Source organism: Oncorhynchus nerka, linkage group LG24, assembly GCF_034236695.1.
Source record: "Oncorhynchus nerka isolate Pitt River linkage group LG24, Oner_Uvic_2.0, whole genome shotgun sequence".
In the NCBI taxonomy this organism is placed as follows: Eukaryota; Metazoa; Chordata; class Actinopteri; order Salmoniformes; family Salmonidae; genus Oncorhynchus; species Oncorhynchus nerka.
Genome location: NC_088419.1, coordinates 75,861,703 through 75,880,688, shown reverse-complemented (window position 1 = coordinate 75,880,688; position 18,986 = coordinate 75,861,703). Strand labels below are relative to the sequence as shown.

At 44.5% G+C, this 18,986-nt stretch overlaps 1 protein-coding gene across 4 annotated transcripts in view; it reads right to left on the bottom strand.

Annotated features, from left to right (window-relative positions):
• LOC115108588 (CMP-N-acetylneuraminate-beta-1,4-galactoside alpha-2,3-sialyltransferase-like) overlaps window positions 1–18,986 on the bottom strand; it is an 83,343-nt gene that overhangs the window by 22,858 nt on the left and 41,499 nt on the right. For all 4 annotated transcript variants that reach the window (XM_029633107.2, XM_029633106.2, XM_065009161.1 and 1 more), the window contains 4 exons: window positions 13,799–13,893; window positions 10,395–10,458; window positions 9,670–9,765; window positions 9,220–9,406 (listed from right to left, as the gene is read on the bottom strand). In XM_029633107.2, the coding sequence (XP_029488967.1) occupies window positions 9,220–9,406; window positions 9,670–9,765; window positions 10,395–10,458; window positions 13,799–13,893 (442 nt within the window). The remainder of the gene's footprint in view (window positions 1–9,219; window positions 9,407–9,669; window positions 9,766–10,394; window positions 10,459–13,798; window positions 13,894–18,986) is intronic.

Sequence of the window (18,986 nt, the reverse complement as noted above, 5' to 3'; positions counted from 1 at the left end):
TGACAAGAGGTACCGAGAGGCGAGGGATAGGTCAGGGGCATTAAAAACACAGATGAAAAACCAGAAAAGCAAAAAGACCCTGCTGTATCAATATAACTCTGTCCATTAGGGTAATTAGCTAAGGCTCAAGGAGCATTCGTCAGGAATGTGTAGGACCAGTTACTGGGATACCTGGCCTGGGACTGAGATGTGCTACCACACAACACAGTAGTCAGGTATGTTGGTCTTGCTGCAGTTAAAAACAACACATCGCTGGTATGTCACTTTAAATCACAACATCCATGTTTGGTACCTTTCCATTCCAGCCATTATAAAGAGCCCATCCTCCCTCCACCAGCTGCCACTGGTGTAAGATGTTAGCGTAGCATCATCACTCTGCTCCAGCTCCAGCTCTAAGCTTCTAACTGAAAGGCCAGCTGGTAATCCTGTGTAACGGGAACCATTTTGTTGTCTAACTGAGAAGGCAACCCAACACCTCCTCTCCACTCAACCCGTACTCACTCAGAGAGAAACGGCCAGTGGGATGGGAAACCCAACAGAACTATCTGGGTTCAAACAGGGTTCATTTTCTTTTAAATACTTTCTATGCACTTGATTGAGCTTGCTCTGGCTGAAATTGAAACAATGGAATACTCCCAAAAGTGCAAACCCTCCCTGACCATCTGGCACTCCAGGCCAGACAAAATCAAACACTCTAAAGTATATAAAAGAAAACCAGTACTATTTGAACCCAGGTCTGTAACCCATCTGTACAGAGGAGGGGAGGGAGGATCAAATAGCTAGACACCTCATATGCATACAGTCACAGCAGTATTCTGTGAAACTGTACCAACCACACTGATGTGATAAATTCCCCCTTGGTTCAAAAGAATACTTTGCATATTAGCACAGGATGCGTCCCAAATGACACTCTATTCCCTATATAGGGCTTTTGTCAAAAGTAGTGCACAATAAAGGAAATAGGGTGTCATGTGGGATGCGCACATTGTATTAAATGAGGCGCACTTTGACCCTGGAGAACACTGAGGCTAGAGTTGTACCCTTCTATGAGTAGGCCATGAGAGTAATTGGTGCTCTTCATAGTACAATGCAACCACTCAGTCCCTGCCTCTGTCTACACTACTGTTATCTATGTACAATCAGGCTACTGCCAGCCAACACTCTCCCTCATTCAGAACCACTGACAATTGTGTGTGTGTGTGTGTGTGTGTGTGTGTGTGTGTGTGTCTACTCGTCTGGTAATTGCAGCCTAGCAGTAGTATGAGTCGCAACTTGAGCTCCCTCCTTCTAAAAGCTTATGAATGAGGCTGGTCTCATAATGAATTTCTAAGAATTGAATCTTTAATACAACATTGTTTGTCTATTTTGACTGTGTAGTGGTAGAAGCGCTAGTGTCAAGCCTTACACATTTACTCCATATCCTCAGATTACTAAATCACACATTATACCAAAGACAGTACAGCATGAAGATAGGATGAAACTGTAGAAATCCCCAAGAATGTTTGTAGGCGATGTCATGGCGACGTTGACTAGCTAAGCTCACGCGCAGAAACAGGTCCCCGGGTCGAAAGGTCGTCTCACGCCAAACTGCACATGTGAAGGCCGTCAAATCAAAGCCACTGCTGCAATATCAAGTTGTTTTGACGAAAATGAAAACTTGTCAGTTTCACACTTTCACAAGGTTGGAGTAATAACATGTTCAACTCCTTAAGACATTGACTTGAATCTAGGTTGTACACTTAGATTTATAGAAAATTAACTAACTAAAGAAGAATTTTTCACTTTCATTTGCTTCTCAAACTCTGGCCTGGTCTGCTTGGTCTGTTTCTGGCGATGTTGTGCCTCAGGGTTTATAAACTCTGTGATTATACTGTGTACATGTCATACAGTGTGAAACTAATGTATACAGTAGTATTCAGAGCTATGTTACTTTGTCCTAATAAGATTCATTGAAAGACTTTACTACAGCTCCATACATGACAAGCAAATCTATTGTTATTATATTATGTCACCTCATACAGGTACTTGGGAGTATGGCTAGATGGTACACTGTCCTTCTCTCAGCACATATCAAAGCTGCAGGATAAAGTTAAAGCTAGACTTGGTTTCCTGTATCATAATCGCTCCTCTTTCACCCCAGCTGCCAAAATAACCCTGATTCAGATGACCATCCTACCCATGCTAGATTAGGGAGATGTAATTTCTAGATCAGAAGGTTAGGGTGCTCTCGAGTGGCTAGATGTTCTTTACCATTCGGTCAACAGATTTGCCACCAATGCTCCTTATAGGACACATCACTGCACTCTATACTCCTCTGTAAACTGGTCATCTCTGTATACCTGTCGCAAGACAGACTGGTTGATGCTTATTTATAAAACCCTCTTAGGCCTCACTCCCCCCTATCTGAGACACCTACAGCAGCCCCCATCCTCCACATACAACACCTGTTCTGCCAGTCACATTCTGTTAAAGGTCCCCAAAGCACACACATCCCTGGGTCGCTCCTCTTCTCAGTTTGCTGCAGGTAGTGACTGGAACGAGCTACAACAAACAATCAAACTGGACAGTTTTATCTCAAACTCTTCATTCAAAGACTCAATCCTGGACACTCATACTGACAGTTGTGGCAGCTTCACGTGATGTATTGTTGTCTCTACCCTTTTGCCATTTGTGTTGTCTGTGCCTAACAATTTCTGTACCATGTTGTGCTACTACCATGTTGTGCTGCTGCCATGTTGTGTCGCTACTGTGTTGTTGTTATGTTGCTACCATACTGTGTTGTCATGTTTTGCTTCAATGCTGTGTTGTTGTCCTAGATCTCTCTTCATGTAGTGTTGTGGTGTCTCGCTTGTCGTGATGTGTGTTTTGTCCTACATTTTTAATCCCAGCCCCCGTCCCCGCAGGAGGCCTTTTGTCTCTTGGTAGGCTGTCATTGTAAATACAAATTTGTTCTTATATGACTTTGCTAGTTAAATAAAGGTGAAATCAAAATGAATAAAAAAGAAAGGCTTTATGTGCGCATACATAAGTGACGTGTTTTCTTGAGACGCAAGGCCATTTAAAGACTCAATAAATAAAGAGTAGAGGAATCGCAGTATGACTGTCATGACTAGCTGACTCAGAGTGTCTCTGTCTGTCTGTCTGTCTGTCTGTCTGTCTGTCTGTCTGTCTGTCTGTCTGTCTGTCTGTCTGTCCCCTCCCACCCACCCACCTGGCTGTCACTGGGTGAAAAGTCATCCAGACACAGACTCAGAGCACAGGACCACCCCAGTGATAGTCTTATTCATCTATCGTCTGTCTGTCTGTCTGTCTGTCTGTCTGTCTGTCTGTCCGTCCGTCCGTCCGTCCGTCCGTCCGTCCGTCCGTCCGTCTGTCTGTCCCCTCCCACCCACCCACCTGGCTGTCACTGGGTGAAAAGTCATCCAGACACAGACTCAGAGCACTGGACCACCCCAGTGATAGTCTTATTCATCTGTCTGTCTGTCTGTCTGTCTGTCTGTCTGTCTGTCTGTCTGTCTGTCTGTCTGTCTGTCTGTCTGTCTGTCTGTCTGTCTGTCTGTCTGTCTGTCTGTCTCTCTGTCTGTCGGCACTGGGCAGGCCAGGTGAGCCCAGGTCTCCTCTCACAGTGCTACTGTTGCTCTCTGATGTGCATCAGACCCCTGAATCCATTAGTCTGCCAGCCCACAGCCCTCTGAACCCTATACTCTCAGACCCCCCTCCTGTTCAAAGTGATCAGAGCAGGGACAGGAGGGAGTCTGTCTGTGGAGACCCTATACACATGGATGAAAAGTGTACTTCATTTCCCAATATGTTTATTTTATTTATGCCTACTTTCAGATACAATACTATACCATTTGAATCTGACCCATCCTTCTCTAAAGAATGGAGAATGAAGAGAGGAAGGTAGGGGGAATCAGGTTTGCTGAGTTTAACAACATGTTCCATGTGCTCTATTTCCATTCAACCATGAAGGAATGACCACAGTGACTGTAACCAGAGCTAGACATTTTTCTTCTCAGAGACCAAAAGCATATCAGTCCCAGCCCTCTAACCTTAACCTTAAAACCATGTCAGAGCCCAACCTTAGAACGCTGCTCTGACCTTCACTGGTCTGTAATAAAGAGTTAAATTAGAGGGAACCTATGGATTAAAATGTATTGTTATTATCACATTCATATTCATTTACAAGCAGGGTTTAAAGAGAGAGAGAAATGACACAATAACAATATCAACTCATAGGTCATCTGTCTGCCCATTATCCTCATTGTACTCTTCCATCAGTCTGTCCTCCCGCCAGGCATTCTGAAAGCATAGCTTGCTCCAACAGTCTAATGAAGCTTGCTTGGGGCAAGCTGCTCATGTGTGGTAGGCTTGCAGAAACTTGAATGAATGACAGTAGGGCAGACTATCCTGTGGAGATTTCTGAAAGATTTCAGACCCCTTGACTTTTTCCACATTTTGATTTGTTACAGCCTTATTTTAAAATTGATTATATTGTTTTTGCCCCTCATCAATCTACACACAATACCCCATAATGACAAAGCAAAAACAGATTTTTTAAAAATGTTTGCAAATGTATATATAAAAAAGGAAATATCACATTTACATAAATATTCAGACCCTTTACTCAGTGCTTTGTTGAAGCACCTTTGGCAGCAATTATAGTCTAGAGTTTTCTTGGGTATGATGCTACAAACCTGGCACACTTGTATTTGGGGAGTTTTCTGGCTGGGTTACTCAACGACATTCAGAGACTTGTCCCAAAGCCACTCCTGCATTGTCTTGGCTGTGTTCTTAGGGTCATTGTCCTGTTGGAAGGTGAACCTTCACCCCAGTCTGAAGTCCTGAGAGCTCTGGAGCAGGTTTTCATCAAGGATCTCTCTGTACTTTGTTCCATTCATCTTTCCCTCAATCCTGACTAGTCTCACAGTCCCTGCCACTGAAAAACATCCCCAGAGCATGATGCTGCCACCACCATGCCTCACCGTAGGGATGGAGCCAGGTTTCCTCCAGATGTGAGGCTTGTCATTCAGGCCAAAGAGTTCAATCTTGGTTTCATTAGACCAGAGAATCTTGTTTCTCATGGTCTGAGTCCTTTAGGTTCCTATAGGCAAACTCCAAGCGAGCTGTCATGTGCCTTTTACTGAGGAGTGGCTTCTGTCTGGCCACTCTAACATAATGGCCTGATTGGTAGAGTGATTCAGAGATGGTTGTCCTTCTGGAAGATTCTCCCATCTCCACAGAGGAACTCTGGAGTTCAGTCAGAGGGACTATCGGGTTCTTGGTCACCTCCCTGACCAAGGCCCTTCACCCCGATAGCTCAGTTTGGCCCAGCAGCCAGCTCTAGGAAGAGTCTTAGGTGTTCCAAACATATTCCATTTAAGAATGATGGAGGCCACTGTGTTCGTGGGGACCTTCAATGCTGCAGAAATGTTTTGGTACCCTTCCCCAGATCTGTGCCTTGACGTAATCCTGTCTCGGAGACCTAAGGACAATTCCTTCGACCTCATGGCTTGGTTTTTGCTCAAACATGCACTGTCAACTGTGGGACCTAATATACACTGGTGTGTGCCTTTCCAAATCATGTCCAATCAATTGAATTTACCACAGGTGGACTCCAATCAAGTTGTAGAAACATCTAAATGGAAACAGGATGCACCTCAGCTCAATTTAGAGTTTCATAGCAAAGGGTCTGAATACTTATATAAATAAGGTATTTCTGTTTTCTATTTTTAATACAATTGCAATCATTTCGAAAAACCTGTTTTCGCTTTGTCATTATGGGGTATTGTGTGTAGATTAATGAGGAAAAACATTTTTGTTATACATTTTTGAATAAAGCTGTAATGTAACAAAATGTGGATAAGGGGTCGGAATACTTTCCAAATGCACTGTACTTCCCACACAAGTATCTCCCCCCTCTCTCCTTCTTCTCTCTACCCCCCCTCTCTCTTTCTCTCTGAACAGCAAGTGCAAACCGTAATGCATGTAGACTTGAGGAGACCAGAGGTAAAATATCTGTTTTCTTAGCGAGCACAACTCAAGGGTATTTAGGTATATTAGCTAGCTAGGGGATTGAGCTTCTTTCAGTGGCCATGTTCCCTAAGAAAGCCTCTCCTAATCCTGATAAACATCCCCTCAAAGCTGTCATAACCTGAGTATACGGAGCAGCACTATCCAATACTAAATTACTGTGTGTGAAAACAAAAAGCAAATTCTCTAGAGCTAAATTTAAACTGGTCACGTATGTCAACAAAATCCCCAAAATCTAATCAACTTTTATTTGTCATGTATCAAATACAACAGGTGTAGACTTTACCGTGAAATGCTTGCTTACAAGCCTTTCCAACGATGCAGAATTTAGAAATAATAATAAAATAAGTAACACAAGGAATTAAATCAAATGCACAAGAATTGTGCTATATATAGGGAGTACTAGATCAATGTGCAGAGGTACAAGGTATTTGAGGGAGATACTGTATGTACATGAAAGCAGGGTAATCAGGGTAATCAGCCATCAGGATAGATAATAATACAACAACTATAATGTTTCTAGTTTCTCACTTTTAGCAGAGCTGGGGGAGTAGAGTTACAGGGCATACACACTGTCCTTGAGGTAAACTTACTCAGCCTCTGCTATGTACCATAAGATACAGGGCATACACACTGTCCTTGAGGTAAACTTACTCAGCCTCTGCTATGTACCATAAGATACAGGGCATACACACTGTCCTTGAGGTAAACTTACTCAGCCTCTGCTATGTACCATAAGATACAGGGCATACACACTGTCCTTGAGGTAAACTTACTCAGCCTCTGATATGTACCATAAGATACAGGGCATACACACTGTCCTTGAGGTAAACTTACTCAGCCTCTGCTATGTAACATAAGATACAGGGCATACACACTGTCCTTGAGGTAAACTTACTCAGCCTCTGCTATGTACCATAAGATACAGGGCATACACACTGTCCTTGAGGTAAACTTACTCAGCCTCTGCTATGTACCATAAGATACTGGGCATACACACTGTCCTTGAGGTAAACTTACTCAGCCTCTGCTATGTACCATAAGATACAGGGCATACACACTGTCCTTGAGGTAAACTTACTCAGCCTCTGCTATGTACCATAAGATACAGGGCATACACACTGTCCTTGAGGTAAACTTACTCAGCCTCTGCTATGTACCATAAGATACTGGGCATACACACTGTCCTTGAGGTAAACTTACCCAGCCTCTGCTATGTAACATAAGATACAGGGCATACACACTGTCCTTGAGGTAAACTTACTCAGCCTCTGCTATGTACCATAAGATACTGGGCATACACACTGTCCTTGAGGTAAACTTACTCAGCCTCTGCTATGTACCATAAGATACTGGGCTTTAACAATGGAGTCCAGATGTATGCAACAAAGCACCTTCGTTACTATTGTCAGATAAGAGACAGAGAGAGAGACTCTCCTTAAAGAGATAAGGAGTTATTCACTCTTAGAGACATGCCAATTAACTACATCATTAAGTGTCTGTCCCTCACCTGAGAGAAGAACTATACACTACCTGTAGCACAAAAGAAAGGGACTCCCCTTCAATGGTCTTAAGTTATAAGCTAAGCCTGAATAAAAAGACATCCACTCTGTTAGTCTATAGTACTGGCTCACACTATGTTGAATTGGTGATTGTCTCACAGACTGACAACATGCAGCACGCTGGCACTTGTCCTCTAATGTGTCCATTCCTCATTTACATTACATTTAAGTCATTTAGCAGACGCTCTTATCCAGAGCGACTTACAAATTGGTGCATTCACCTTATGACATCCAGTGGAACAGTAGTGCATCTAAATATTTTAAGGGGGTGAGAGGGATTACTTTATCCTATCCTAGGTATTCCTTAAAGAGGTGGGGTTTCAGGTGTCTCCGGAAGGTGGTGATTGACTCCGCTGTCCTGGCGTCGTGAGGGAGTTTGTTCCACCATTGGGGGGCCAGAGCAGCGAACAGTTTTGACTGGGCTGAGCGGGAACTGTACTTCCTCAGTGGTAGGGAGGCGAGCAGGCCAGAGGTGGATGAACGCAGTGCCCTTGTTTGGGTGTAGGGCCTGATCAGAGCCTGGAGGTACTGAGGTGCCGTTCCCCTCACAGCTCCGTAGGCAAGCACCATGGTCTTGTAGCGGATGCGAGCTTCAACTGGAAGCCAGTGGAGAGAGCGGAGGAGCGGGGTGACGTGAGAGAACTTGGGAAGGTTGAACACCAGACGGGCTGCGGCGTTCTGGATGAGTTGTAGGGGTTTAATGGCACAGGCAGGGAGCCCAGCCAACAGCGAGTTGCAGTAATCCAGACGGGAGATGACAAGTGCCTGGATTAGGACCTGCGCCACTTCCTTTGTGAGGCAGGGTCGTACTCTGCGGATGTTGTAGAGCATGAACCTACAGGAACGGGCCACCGCCTTGATGTTAGTTGAGAACGACAGGGTGTTGTCCAGGATCACACCAAGGTTCTTAGCGCTCTGGGAGGAGGACACAATGGAGTTGTCAACCGTGATGGCGAGATCATGGAACGGGCAGTCCTTCCCCGGGAGGAAGAGCAGCTCCGTCTTGCCGAGGTTCAGCTTGAGGTGCCATCCACACAGCATACATATTCCTCAAACAAGTGGTATAATGACACATTATTCTCCAGTCACAACAAGTTCTGAGTTCCAAAGTGAGAATATAAGCCTACTATTATCTAGTATTATCCAATTGAATTAAACAGTGTGGTAAATATGGGTAAATGTCTTCCACTTATCGTCACACGGGGTCTGATTTGATGCCATTTCTTAACCCTGATATTTCCTGGGCACAGTGCGACACCATAGTTTACACAGGACAAACAGGTGCGTATGGCTTGGTAAAGTTAGCCCAGGGATTCTCTCTGAAGTCTACAGTAACTTCCCACTGCCCTCTACTGGTTAGCCTGGTTAACCAAACATTGCATTTCCAGAACATTAGTAGGGGCGCTCTGTGATGGTTAAAATAGCAAGTTTCCCAAACATTGACAGAGCTCTCCAGGGAAGTTCCCATCCGGTGGCTATAATGTCTTCTCTATACATTAGGACTCAATTCGAACGTTATTTAACATTATATGAACGTTGCCTGTTTGCTGGGTTAATATTACAAGCCTGGCTTGCCTTGGTTCAGCTCAACTCAGTAGTGTGAAAAAGGGCTCATTTCCCTTACCAGCCTCTCCTTAAAGATTATGGACCGCAGCCATCTGAAGTCGAGAGCTTTGAAGGCAGAGAGGACGAAGAGGGAGTCCTGTTCGTAGCGTTCAGTCTTCTGGATGGCTCCCTCTGGGTAGGTGATACGCATGGTGGTCTTGGAGCCCACATCCTTTTCATAGCCAGACACTGGAGCCTCGTTCAACCTGCAACACACACAGGGGGACTGGGATTAGGAATCGATAAACACAGGGTTCTCACAATCACATAACCTGGGCTCTTTCTCAATTTGTCTTTCCTCAATTCCTCGCATCCTCTCTCTTTGCCTCCTTCTCAAAACATATCGGAGGGAAGGAACTTTGGATGTTCTCTTCTAGAGATTTTGAGAAGGAGGTGAGGAGAGAGGATGGAAGGAATCTAGGGAAGATTATTTAAGAATCCTAGTGTTAATTAATGTGCCTTAACTGACCTTGCAATCACATCGTACTCATCAATCTTCACACCCATAGACTTGTTGGCCAGAATACCACCATTTCCCATGATGATGCACTTCTTACAACTCTGACTAGAAGAGCAGGGAAAAAACAGCAGAAACACAAGTTCTGAGGTTTGTGAAGTGAGAACATACCAAGTACTGCACAGTGATTCATTTGATTCTGATATGATATGTAGTTGAGCTTTCGCTATTGGGTCTTATGTTTTAGAGAATGTGACCTATGTTTAGTCTGAGTTCTACATTCCATGTGGAAAAATAAACACATTCTCAATTTCCTTAGTTGATGAAATCAGGTCTGCAGATTCTAGTGGCTGTGGAAAGAACGAAGACCTAAAAAGACAGAACGCTGGCCAGAAGTTAAATTATAAAACTACCAAAACAGCTGCCTGCTGCCTGTGTGATTATAATTCATTAATCCTTATGTTGGAAGTAAAATTACTCAGCAAAGTGTCCTGGATTGGAAAAACATATTTCTAGCCTGGTCCCGGATCTGTTTGTGCTTTCTAGCCAACTCATATCTAATGGTTGTTTTGGCCATAGAAGTTGGCAAGACAGCACAAACAGATCTGGGACCAGACAATAGCTTTTCTGAGACAGCTCCAGAGTTTTCTGAATGTCCTGGCATAAACCCTTTTAAACTCCCCTAGACATCCCCGTTGTTGTAATAGACCTGTTATGGTGCTTGAGGTGTGACATACCTGTCCAGCTCTTCTCCCAGACCATAGCTCTTCGTTGCTGTCAGAATATTATCTATGATCTTTTCTGAGGAGAGAAGAGGAGAAAAACACAGCATCTGAGTGGAAGATGAAAGTCATGTAATAAAGAGGCTCTCAACACATAAATCCCACCCTGCATCATCACCTCAGCAGAGAGACCAAGGTAGTGTTGTAAACCTGATGGACTTGAACACTTTGATAAACGAACCAGGGAATGAAGCCAAAGGAGAGGCTGGGTGGGCTGACAGAGGGGAGGTGAACACTTCTTCATGTTATACAACCATCAGAGATATCTGGGTGGCCAGGCAGGCAGTCCAGGACAGAGAGGTAAGAGCAGGGCCTCATGCAGAGCATGTACACCTCCTGGGTCGGAGCAGAGAAGCGCTGAGTCCCAAATGGCACCCTATTCCCTATACAGTGCACTACTTTTGCCCAGAGCCCTATGGGTCAAAAGTAATGCACTATATAGGGGAAAGGGTGCAATTTAGGACGAAACAATACAGTATACAGCTTAAGATACTGAGAGGGAAAACGACAGGGCACGAAGAAATCCCCGGTTAGAGGAAGGTCATTTTTAAACAAGCACATTCTCCAGGCTGATGCGGGCAACAATCCTTGGACCTCAGGGAATGAGGTTACATCACGACACCTCTGGAATCTTAGATGCTCTGGTTCTTTCAATACAACACTATATAACTGGCTATTTATCTAGACTGTTATTCGAGGAAGAAAAAAAGTGTAGAGTAAAGAATAACTTCAATCTGGATGTTTTCTATGCAATTGATGAGGGTAAATACACGTGCCCTATAATTCAGGGGATCAGGATTAAAATGATTGGGAAAACAGATGTAAGCTCAGAAACGCTGGACCATTTAACACGAGACGAAAGTCCACACGATTTGACTGTATAGCCTAGCAGTTGCGTGCTATTCAGGATTATTGACATTCAGCTAAATTGCCAGGGCATTAAATTGTCATTAGATACTGTTTCTCAGATACAATGGAGATCATAAGATGGAATCGTACTCCCACATGACCCAAGGATGACATTTTAGTCAGACATAATGGAATAATGGAATCACAGAGTTATGGAATCAGACCTTTTCATTTGTCATGAGTCATTTTTGAACTTTTATGGATTCAGTCCATAAAAACGGAGTCCCTATTTGACACATGATTTAAACGAATAACACATTTCCGTGACACAATCTACGATTGAATAATTAAGGGTCGCTCAGAAGCTGTCAACAGCATTGTTGTGGAGACAGTTACATCTTCGTCCAAAATTTCTTGGATATCTGTAGTGTGACTAACACTGATAGGGCTACTTCTCAAATCGCACCCTTTTCGCTATATAGTGCACTGCTATTGAGTAGTGCACTATATAGGGAATAGGGTGTCATTTGGGACGCATTCGAGCTGTTGACTACTGCGGTGATATCCCAGATACAAACAGACTAGATCAATCAGGATGGATGGAATCAGTTGAAAAGATTGTCTCTCCTTCCAGCCAAACCACACAGCTGATATCAGATGAGAGGCCTAAGCTACCATATCACCATCTGTAAGGGAGGGGGACCTAGGCTGGGCACATTCCAGAACAAAACAAATCTCTCACAATGAAGGACTCAAATCAGATCTACCAACCGATCAGCATCAAAAGAAGGGCTTACGTTATGACCTTAATAACCTATGTTCAGTGTGATCCCACAAACGTACCTATTTATTTAACTAGGGAAGTCAGCTAAGAAAAAAATCTTATTTACAATGACGGCCTACCCCCGGACGACGCTGGGACAATTGTGTGTCGCCCTATGGGACTCCCAATCATGGCCGGTTGTGATACAGCTTAGAATCTAACTAAGGTCTAAAGTGACGCCTTTAGCACTGAGATGCAGTGCCTTAGACCGCTGCGCCACTCGGGAGCCCTACTACTGAGCCTCAGAACAGAAAATGCCCAGGACGTGTTAGTTGGATGGGAGAAGAGAGTCTGTGTTGGTTGGGCTTCCTGGTTCAGATCAGCCATGAGCATGAGGGCAGGCAGTCAGGCCACAAATACCTCACTGATTATTACTGATTAACACATTTAAATGAGAATAACCTGTATAAATAAAGGTTCAATTAAATAAAACTGATTAGCTGATGCTGTTTTGAAGACAAGGCTACATACTGTAGCAACTCATTACACCATTAGCATGTGTTTGGGTGGGATACTTGCGGTGTGAGGATCAAAAGCTTGGGACTGGGTGGTAATCAGGGCCTGTGACTGGTAGGCAGAAGGATGTGACGGTCAGACAGTGGTGCTGTGTTGGTGCTTCTCAATACTACTGCCAAAGGGCAGGACATTGATGGACACAGTTCTCAGAGTCACAGATTTCTACGAGAACGCTAGCTAGCTTTCACCCTTCCTCTGATACCGAGAACCATGAACATCAAGACATGATCTTAACATGTTCTGCACACGCAACATGATGAGATAGACTACACAGCCATCTCTTGATACCTTTCCAGAGATATTTAGAGCACTGACACACTCGTTATCATCACTACATTTAGCCAGATTTATATTAAAACAGATTCCATTATATTAATATTGAACCCAAAATATTTATGTAAAACTTCGATGAGATGAAACACTTGAATTAAATGGGTGATCTCATTGTTTTAGAATGGATAAGTAAGGGGCAGGAAGACGGGGCAGGTTGATGCTTTGCTGTCATAGCCTGATCCCTGCATAGCAGCCTGATCCCTGCATAGTGGCCTGATCCCTGCATAGCGGCCTGATCCCTGCATAGCGGCCTGATCCCTGCATAGAGGCCTGATCCCTGCATAGAGGCCTGATCCCTGCATAGAGGCCTGATCCCTGCTTAGAGGCCTGATCCCTGCATAGCGGCCTGATCCCTGCATAGAGGCCTGATCCCTGCATAGCGGTCTGATCCCTGCATAGAGGCCTGATCCCTGCATAGAGGCCTGATCCCTGCATAGCGGCCTGATCCCTGCATAGAGGCCTGATCCCTGCATAGAGGCCTGATCCCTGCATAGCGGCCTGATCCCTGCATAGAGGCCTGATCCCTGCATAGAGGCCTGATCCCTGCATAGAGGCCTGATCCCTGCATAGAGGCCTGATCCCTGCATAACTTGGAGCAGCAGTGATGTTCTTCTCGATAAGGCCAGTATTTGTTCTCTCCCTCGTCTTAGCACTGACCCAGAGCCCATAGCTACATCCTCCTCCCTGTAGGTGAGCTACTTGGCTTTCTCGAGGCAACAGCATCCTCTACCAGGAGCTCCCCATTCTTCATGGTCATCCAACTGTGATTTGACTAACTATGAACAAAGACATGGATGTCAGTGGATGAAATAAACAGATACAAAACTGAGGTCCATACCTTGCGTTTTTATTCCAAAAGGTGGGAAAAAGTTGCTGATCTTGGAGAATCGTCTGAAGTTTGGATCGAGGAACATAGGGGCTGGTTTAGCGAACCTGGAGATAAACGGAGTGAGCACAATTTATAAAAAGTGAGTGAGACTAGTTCTTAACCTTGATTTAACTAGGCAAGTGAGTTATTAAGAAAAATATATTATTTACAATGATGGTCTAAATGGCTCGTTCAGGGGCAGAACAAGATATTTTTACCTTGTCAGCTCAGGGATTTGATCTAGCAACCCTTTGGTTACTGGCCCAATGCTCTAACCACTAGGCTACCTGCCGCTAGTGACAATTAACAGACCATAAATAAGAGCAGCCAGACAGACAGGCACACATGACCAGACAGACAGACACGGACAGACAGACAGACACAGACAGACACACAGCCCCCACGTGGAGGTAAGGCAGGAGATGCTCTGATTACTGTGAGGCAGCATGCTGTACAGGATTACAGGAGTTGAGTTTCATGTAATCCACTGGCTGTCTCTCTCTTTATCAGCACCCAGAGCAGAGAGGAGAGATGTCTGAGTTCAACCATGAGAGGGGAAAAAAATAATCATGACCTAAGGTGAGTGAACACTCAGGAACACTATAATAACTAGCATGGGTTAAATAGTGGTCAATAGGGATCTTCTGTTGTACTCTCCAGTGTGTAAGTATCAGGCATCTTTAACATCATGTTTTTGTTTTCTTTATGCATTTATTTAACTAGGCAAGTCAGTTAAGACCAAATTATTATTTACAATGGCGGCCTACCGGGGAACCCTTTTTCAGGGGCAGAATGACAGATTTTTTTTACCTTGTCAGCTCGGGGATTTGATCCAGCAACCTTTCGGTTACTGGCCCGACGCTCTAACCGCTAGGCTACCTGCCGCTCCATCATCCCTACCATGGTTTGACTAACCTCAGTCTCCTCTGTCTGTAAATGACTAGCCACATCATCTTGAGAGAGCACTCCAAGGTCTAATCATACTATAACTGTAAACACAAACACTGATTCCATTCTACAATGAAATCAGTCACTTTTCACAATGAGCAGTTTGACCCTTCATTGCAGGTAATTGACCGTGATGCAGGTAGTTGCCCGTGATGCAGGTAGTTGACTGTAATGCAGGTACTGTGTTGACCGTGATGCAGGTATTTGACCGTGTTGCAGGTACTGTGTTGACCGTGATGCAGTTAGTTGACCGTAATGCAGGTACTGTGTTGACAGTGATGCAGGTAGTTGACCGTAATGCAGGTAGTTGACCGTAATGCAGGTAGTTGACCGTAATGCAGGTAGTTGACCGTGATGCAGGTAGTTGACCGTGATGCAGGTAATTGACCGTGATGCAGGTAATTGACCGTGATGCAGGTAGTTGCCCGTGATGCAGGTAGTTGACTGTAATGCAGGTAGTTGACCGTAATGCAGGTACTGTGTTGACCGTGATGCAGGTATTTGACCGTGATGCAGGTAGTTGACCGTAATGCAGGTAGTTGACCGTAATGCAGGTAGTTGACCGTGATGCAGGTAGTTGACCGTGATGCAGGTAGTTGACCGTAATGCAGGTAGTTGACCGTGATGCAGGTAGTTGACTGTAATGCAGGTAGTTGACCGTGATGCAGGTAGTTGACCGTAATGCAGGTACTGTGTTGACCGTAATGCAGGTAGTTGACCGTGATGCAGGTAGTAGACTGTGATGCAGGTAGTTGACCGTAATGCAGGTAGTTGACCGTGATGCAGGTAGTTGACTGTGATGCAGGTAGTTGACCGTAATGCAGGTACTGTGTTGACCGTGATGCAGGTAGTTGAGTTGAATGTGATGTAGGTAGTTGACCATGATGCAGCTACTGTGTTGACCGTGATGCAGGTAGTTGACCGTAATGCTGGTACTGTGTTGACCGTGATGCAGGTAGTTGACCGCAATGCAGGTAGTTGACCGTAATGCAGGTACTGTGTTGACTGTGATGCAGGTAGTTGACCGTAATGCAGGTAGTGTGTTGACCGTGATGCAGGTAGTCGACCATGATGCAGCTTGTTGACCGTGATGCAGGTAGTTGACTGTGATGCAGGTAGTTGACTGTGATGCAGGTAGTTGACCGTAATGCAGGTACTGTGTTGACCGTGATGCAGGTAGTTGAGTTGAATGTGATGTAGGTAGTTGACCATGATGCAGCTACTGTGTTGACCGTGATGCAGGTAGTTGACCGTAATGCAGGTACTGTGTTGACCGTGATGCAGGTAGTTGACCGTAATGCAGGTAGTTGACCGTAATGCAGGTACTGTGTTGACTGTGATGCAGGTAGTTGACTGTAATGCAGGTAGTGTGTTGACCGTGATGCAGGTAGTTGACCGTGATGCAGCTTGTTGACCGTGATGCAGGTAGTTGACCATAATGCAGGTAGTTGACCGTGATGTAGGTAGTTGACTGTGGAGTAGGTAGTTGACCGTGATGCAGGTAGTTGACCATAATGCAGGTAGTTGACCGTGATGTAGGTAGTTGACTGTGGAGTAGGTAGTTGACCGTTAACCGTGATGCAGGTAGTTGACCGTTGTGTAGGTGCGAGATACACATAAGGGCCAAGACCACAGTGTAGAAGTGTCCTGCCACCTGGATCAACCATAGACTGGCACCAGTTTAAAGACATACTGATGCCAACTGATATGTCAGACACCTAATGAGGGTATTTTTTGTTTTTACAAACAGTGTAATCCTTTTACCACGACTCATAATAACTACTGCACCACTCTGAGACCACATACCATTCCACTTGATTCTTCCTTTAGAGAAACGCATGCAGTTTCACCCAGTACATCTGAAGTCCGATTGAGTTTGAGGGGGAATGTTCAACATTGCATGTAAAATGAAAATTACAGTTAGGCTAACTCATTTTTTTGTTGGTTTAGTGTTTCAACAAACATTTAGTATGTTCTGGTCTATTTAGTGCTCACATCTGTCTCCACTTTGAGATATCAAGCCTCAGACTGGGCCTCTGACTGACTGGGAGCCTGGGTCCTCTTCATTTGGGCACACAATGGCAAACATTTTACAACGTTGTGCAACATAACATGAAAATGAGCCTTCCTTAAGTCCAGATAGTCCATCCTTGTTTTCTTACGTAGGTGCCTAATGAACATGACCTTGGATGTTGTTTCACCACGAGTTTCAGACTGACATTTTCCATAAAGCCTCATCCTCACATCCTCAGAATGAAAAAGGACATACTTTAAGGTATATATGAGGTAACACTATTGCAGGAGAGAAAGACCCCACCAAGAACAAATAATGCTGGTCAGAGGGACCAATTAGCCCAGGACAAGCTCTACAGAACTCTGGCTCTAAACATTGTACTCAGATCAAACCATGTCTGTCTCCCTGCCAGAGAGCCACTTGTGTGTGTGTGTGTGTGTGTGTGTGTGTGTGTGTGTGTGTGTGTGTGTGTGTGAACCTGCTCAGAGCTTCTGACAAGGCCAACACTCTTGATTATATGGCTATTTGCATGTTGCTCTGAGGCATCATGCTAAGACTTTCAGAACACTAAAGGAAAACGAAACCGCTCACATGGGACCTTTTCTCCAACTCAATCAAGAAACGCAGAATGAAGAATTAGCCAAAACAAATCATGAGTGATTAACGTTAACTCAAGCAGCCATGATTTGCTCCACTGACAAAGGTTAGACTTCATACCATGTATATAATACATTCAGCTTTTGAGTTTTGACAAAGAAAACTTAGAGATAATGTTGTTTCTGGTCTACCAGACTAGTAAATATTCTGAATACAGTAATATCACAATTTAAGTTCCCTCTCAACAAAACAAAAGACACCTGTAGATGGTGGAAGAAACCTCACCCAGAAATGAGATGATGGAGAAACCTCACCCAGAACAGAGATGATGGAGAAACCTCACCCAGAAATGAGATGATGGAGAAACCTCACCCAGAAATGAGATGATGGAGAAACCTCACCCAGAAATGAGATGATGGAGAAAACCTCACCCAGAAATGAGATGATGGAGAAACCTCACCCAGAAATGAGATGATGGAGAAACCTCACCCAGAAATGAGATGATGGAGAAACCTCACCCAGAAATGAGATGATGGAGAAACCTCACCCAGAACAGAGATGATGGAGAAACCTCACCCAGAACAGAGATGATGGAGAAACCTCACCCAGAAATGAGATGATGGAGAAATCTCACCGATAAATTAGATGATAGAGAAACCTCACCCAGAACAGAGATGATGGAGAAACCTCACCCAGAACAGAGATGATGGAGAATCCTCACCCAGAAATGAGATGATGGAGAAACCTCACCCAGAAATGAGATGATGGAGAAACCTCACCCAGAAATGAGATGATGGAGAAAACCTCACCCAGAAATGAGATGATGGAGAAACCTCACCCAGAAATGAGATGATGGAGAAACCTCACCCAGAAATGAGATGATGGAGAAACCTCACCCAGAACAGAGATGATGGAGAAACCTCACCCAGAAATGAGATGATGGAGAAATCTCACCCAGAAATTAGATGATGGAGAAACCTCACCCATAAATTAGATGATAGAGAAACCTCACCCAGAACAGAGATGGAGAAACCTCACCCAGAACAGAGATGATGGAGAAACCTCACCCAGAAATGAGATGATGGAGAAACCTCACCCAGAAATTAGATGATAGAGAAACCTCACCCAGAAATGAGATGATGGAGAAACCTCACCCAGAAATGAGATGATGGAGAAACCTCACCCAGAAATGAGATGATGGTGAAACCTCACCCAGAAATGAGATGATGGACTAACCTCACCCAGAAATGAGATGATGGAGAAACCTCACCCAGAACAGAGATGATGGAGAAACCTCACCCAGAAATGAGATGATGGAGAAACCTCACCCAGAAATGAGATGATGGAGAAACCTCACCCAGAACAGAGATGATGGAGAAACATCACCCAGAACAGAGATGATGGAAACCTCACCCAGAAACTAACTCAGAAACCCAGAACAGAGATGATGGAGAAACCTCACCCAGAAATGAGATGATGGAGAAACCTCACCCAGAAATGAATGATGGAGAAACCTCACCCAGAATGATGGAGAAACATCACCCAGAGAGATGATGGAGAAACCTCACCCAGAACAGAGATGGAGAAACCTCACCCAGA